Source organism: Helianthus annuus, chromosome 4, assembly GCF_002127325.2.
Source record: "Helianthus annuus cultivar XRQ/B chromosome 4, HanXRQr2.0-SUNRISE, whole genome shotgun sequence".
NCBI lineage: Eukaryota > Viridiplantae > Streptophyta > Magnoliopsida > Asterales > Asteraceae > Helianthus > Helianthus annuus.
Genome location: NC_035436.2, coordinates 168516972 through 168522336, shown reverse-complemented (window position 1 = coordinate 168522336; position 5365 = coordinate 168516972). Strand labels below are relative to the sequence as shown.

Genomic DNA, 5365 nt, shown 5'->3' with positions numbered 1-5365 from the left:
CTTGATCTGACCTATTAAGAAAATTATAAAAAGTATACAAAATATATAATGTATAAGTTCACCCGGGAGGGGTCGTTGATGACTCGATCTAAAATCAAACCACGACAGGTTTTTGATTATTAAGTCTAACTTATTTAATAAGCATTCCAAGTTGACACGTTTAACTTGTTATATTTAACGAGTCATGTTTATATTAGCATGCTTAACTCTTTTAATCAAATAGGTCGAGTTCTCAAATCGCTTAAAGTTAAAATACAAACTAAATTATATTAGCATGCTTAACTCCTTTAATTAAATAGGTCGAGTTGTCAAACCGCTTAAAGTTAAAATATAAACTAAAAATTGTAAGGTACGTAAATCCATCAACCTGTTAAACCCATTTATTATACCCGTTTACAAATATGTACAACCTATCAACCTGTTTGACTCATTTGGATAAATGGGTTACACGAGTCGTCTTCAAGTTACATGATTTAAAGTGTTTTTTGGGTTAGGATTCATTGGCGGATCTAGAAAAACCGTCAAGCGGTAACGTTTTATAAAAAAGCGGTAACGAAATCGAAAAAACGTCAAATTTTTCCAAGAATGAGAATTACGAAGAAAAGAAAAGAACTCTTCTTTCTCTTCGAAACTCTCATTCGATAAATCAGGAGGAGGGTAACTATTAAAAAAAATAAAGTCAATAGGGTGGAAATCCCGGGGCAGCCCGTTCCTAGAAAACGTCCGAGTAGCATTGTGAAAATAGGCAAAATAGTAAAGCGAAAGAAATAAGTGAATTTATCCAGTTGAGGCATCTTGATTGAGAATAAAACATTCCCCCCATACAGAAAGAGAGGCCTTCCTGTACGAGTAGTGAAGAACTAAACGATTTTGTTTTGTTGGTTGTTGACCAACGGAAAGAAAGGGATTGTGAAACAATTAGGAGATTCTCTAGGTGGCAACATGCTATTGGGTGGTGGTCCCGCTTATGGGGTCAAATCAATACGCTCTAAGAAGAAATATTTGAATATCAATCTCATCGATATCATCGATCTCATAAGTATCATACCAAATCCCATCAATCGAATCATTTTGGTACATAACAGTTTGCATAAGCAAAGTCGAATATTTATTACAAATCTAGATCCTGCACTCTCATCTCTAGTCTCTAGCTATCATCTTAGTATATCAAATATATCTTGTACTTTCTTGGGCCTAACTAAGAAAAGAGAACAAGAGAAGAAAAGCAAAACTCACAGGCCTTTATTTCGAAGTTTCAGATTCGATTTCAAGGCAGCTTTTCTTTAGTCCTCAGGATATGATTCTTATGATTCTTTAGCATGTTACCAGGGGCTGAGCTCAATAGCAACTTACTCAAAGACAAAGACTTAGACTTTAGCCTCAGTATGTTCCTACTGTGAGGATAGGGGAATCCCCGGTGGTAAGGAATCCAAATAGAATCCAAGGGAATAGACTTCCTTGCTGCCGAACTTATCAGAGAGTGCGCTTGACTAATATAGAAAGTCAAGGCTCTAAGCTCCGCTCCTTCGACTGATTGTTCGCATCGGATCTCAGGTTCTCTATTGCACTCCCTAAATAGGGTTCTTTTCACCTTTCCCTCACGGTACTTGTACGCTATCGGTCATTGAGGAATACTTAGGCTTAGAGGGTGGTCCCCCTTTCTCGCGTAAAAGCGATCAGAATTCGAACACGCCGCGTTTTACTGGGAAGGATCCCCTCAGCTTCGTCTAGAGCCGGGCGTCCAGCCGTGTAGGAAGACTCACCCTAGCCACTATAGCGACCCCACCCCCAACTCTAGCTGAGAAGCACCCTCCATCCACTTCCCCTTTTCCGTGTGCCCAAAAGCCCGGTTTATGAGCCCATTTCCGATTCCCTTACCCAATCTCATGAGAAGCAAGCCCAGCCCTTAAAATGTCCCCAGACAGCACCTGCCCTCATAGATCGGCCTTACGGGTCGGCAGGGAGGGTTGTCTCCTACCCCCTGGGATGGTTCAATCAAAATACATACAGTAAGTTCAAAGCTTGGGCAGAACATTATGAATATACCGAGTCGAGTAGTAGCCTCTCATCTTTGAACATTTTTTTGATGGACGTCTAAAGAAAGGATTCGAACCTACGCCCGACTAGTCAGTTACCAGCCGACCGCTCTACCACTGAGCTTGAAATAAAAAAAGGGGTTTTCCGGTGATTAAGGTAAGGTCTTGGGTCGAAAAGTAGGTATAAAGATATGTATATTTGAACAAAAAATGTAACTATCTTTGAAAGAAAATGATCCTATAATCTATTCAGAAATAATGAGATCCTTCTATATCGAAATTTCAGTTTCTAAAATCATAGGAAAATCCCTGGATAGCCCGGTAAGAATGTGGAGACTTTTGTTTTTGTTTTTTTTTTCCTGTTTTTGGCCGTCGGGACTCCTTGAAGCTCAATCAAAGTACATTTTCCAGCCCCTTTTTCTCTCGACCTAAGCTATTTCTTTGGAAAGCTCCTACTAAGATGAGAAATTCCCCGATAAAGCTGCTAGTACCAGGTAAACTCATATTGGCCAAAGTGAAAAAGAAGAAAACGGTAGAGAAATTCGGCATGGCGCTCACTAAACCTCCGTAATATCTAACAAGTCGAGTCTTATGTCGGTCATATAGAACACCAACACATAGAAAAAGGGTTGAAGAAACCAGTCCATGACTTAACATCAGTAGAATGCTACCTCCAATTCCCTGTATGTTCAGACTAAACATACCAATAGTCACCAGATTCATATGAGCTACTGAGGAGTAAGCAATGATCTTCTTAAGATCGATCTGTCTTAAAGTGGTCAAGGAAGTATATATTATAGCAATCGCGCTTAAAGTATAAATGAAAGGAGTGAAACAAAGTGTCGCTTCAGGAAACATGGGTATTGAAAATCTTAAATTTCGTTGCATTCACTTACAACAAGAAAGAACCACCAGTGTTTGGTGCAGCACCTGCATTTTGGTGCATTCTTCTTTCTTTCCTTGGTCTTCCGTTCCGTCATATTCCTAATAACTTATCCAATGACAACGAATTAACCGCAAGTGGTTTGTTCCTTCATCTTTCTATTTTTATTCTCTTTTTCTTTTTTATATTGTGTAAGGCAAAGCGCATTCCTTTAAGAATGTATCTGGTTCCATTTTTCTTTCGTTAGTTAAGCCACCTTTTTCTAAAAGGGATTGTAGTAATTCTGTTTTTATACTCTTTAAAATGGCTCTCTCATATTGAGAAATTCTGTCTAGTGGCATTCGATCACAGAATCCATTGACAGCTGCATAAATGACTAAAATTTGTTTTTCAATTGGAAGTGGTGCATATTGTGGTTGTTTCGGTACTTCTGTAAGCCTTGCACCTCTATTGAGTAATGCCTGAGTCGCAGCATCCAGGTCTGACCCAAATTGAGCAAGGGCGGCCACTTCGCGATATTGTGCCAATTCCAGTTTTGAACTACCGCAGACTTGTTTCATAGTTTTCAACTGAGCGGCAGACCCAACACGACTGACTTTTAAAAATGCTTTCTGAAAAGAAAGAAGGTCCATTTTCCCACGTAGTTCGTCGGTCAAACCAACAATTCTCTTCTCAAAATAATAGGGAGATCCTTTTCTAGTTAGACTTCTTGCACTGAAAAGGGATGAAAATATAGCTCATATTCTTCTCTTCCTTAGACCAACCATCTATCTAGTTAGCCTCCTCGGTGAAAGAAAGGGAAATAATTTTGAATATTAGCTCTTCCGGAGCACTCTCTTAGCTTAGCTATTTACACTAATTTTACACTACCGCCGAAGCGCCAAGCGGTAGCGGGCGCTCCCCCTTACATTGAAGTAGATCCGCCCCTGTTAGGGTTGATGTCATTGCCATGAATAAATATATGGATCATGTTAGGGTTCATCAATTCAACCTGAAACAATTGTCACCCTTAAGGTCAATCCGTCAACCTAGATCGTTTATAACTTTATTGAAACTTGCAAACATGTGGACAACTCGTCTAATTCATTCCCCATCTATCAAGGTGACTCATTTATTAAATTATTATAACTGATAAACTTCTTCACCCGTTTCATTTACATATCATTTACTACCCGTGAACCCATTTACAACTCGTTCACTCATTTTAACTTGTCAACACATTCGGCACATTTAGATAAACATATTACATGATTCATGTTCGTGCTACATAATTTCAGTGTGTTTGAGTTAGTATTGATGATTTTTTACACAAATAAATATATCATATCCAAGTTCAACAAACCTAAATCGTTCCATTGGACCATTGCTTTCATTAGTAATAGACCATTAAACTAATAGTACGTTGTGAAGATTTGTAGTCTTGCACCGTAAATTTGAAGTTGGACCCTACAATGGGGTCGCTCTCTATCATTATTACGTAGACCAATAATGCCATGACTTCCAACCCTATTAATAAATGTCCGTTTCTTTTCTTTTTCTTTGAAAAAGAAAAACCCTTACTTTTTGCATGGTCGTCAAACAAATGTGAGGGGTGATTTTGTCTTTTACTAATCACCAACCAAAGTGATGTTTTTAGTGGATGTGATTAACCCTTTCTACCGACACTTCGTTTCATTACTTGATACATATAGTGGGGGATTAAACGAAAAGAAAACTTTTTAGGAATATTGCATTTTAGTAAAAGTATTCGGCGTTGGCTATTAAGAGTCTTAACTTCAAAAATAACTATTAGCAGTCCCAACTATTAACATATTGGTCTTCAATGGACCCTGACTAATAGAACCCTAGCGTCGTTAGTCGTCGGACCTCTTTCTAACCTTATTACAGACCTTTAGTAACCTTTTTTTTAGTAAAAAGCCCCATTATTGAAGTCGCTGGAAAACTTCTTTTTGGCCGGAAAACTCAACTTTTGGGCTGGAAAACTCAATATTTTCTTCTCAAACCTCTTTGTAACCTTAGATTGGACCTTCAGAAACCTTTTTCTGGCCAAAAACGGTTTTTGGCAACCGGAGACTAACGGCGTTAGGATTCTGTTAGTTAGGGTCGATTGGTTGCCAATATGTCAATAGTTGGGACTGCTAGTTGTTATTTTTAAAGTTGAGACTGTTGGCGGCTAATGACAAATAATTTGGATTATAAAATTCCAATATTCCTTTTTTTAGAATAAAAAGGAAAAAAAAAATCAATCAATAAGAATAATTTATTTTACTTGATTTAATGTTTGTATTTAATGATAGTGTAACGGTATATGGTAAACTTAGATAGATCGTTAATTGGTATTGTTCCTTTTTAATAGCTAAATACGTTAAATTTGTAACTTGTTTTCAAAAAATGTATTTTTCAAAGAAGAAAAAAATTAATTTAAAGAGTATGATAAATTATGAGG

At 37.6% G+C, this 5365-nt stretch overlaps 1 protein-coding gene across 1 annotated transcript; it reads right to left on the bottom strand.

Moving 5' to 3' along the window:
• Window positions 1–3060: 3060 nt before the first annotated feature.
• LOC118491129 (ATP synthase subunit alpha, mitochondrial-like) lies at window positions 3061–3566 on the bottom strand. Its single transcript, XM_035988600.1, has one exon. The coding sequence runs from the start codon at window positions 3549–3551 to the stop codon at window positions 3102–3104; it is 450 nt and encodes a 149-aa protein (XP_035844493.1). The 5' UTR covers window positions 3552–3566; the 3' UTR covers window positions 3061–3101.
• Window positions 3567–5365: the final 1799 nt, after the last annotated feature.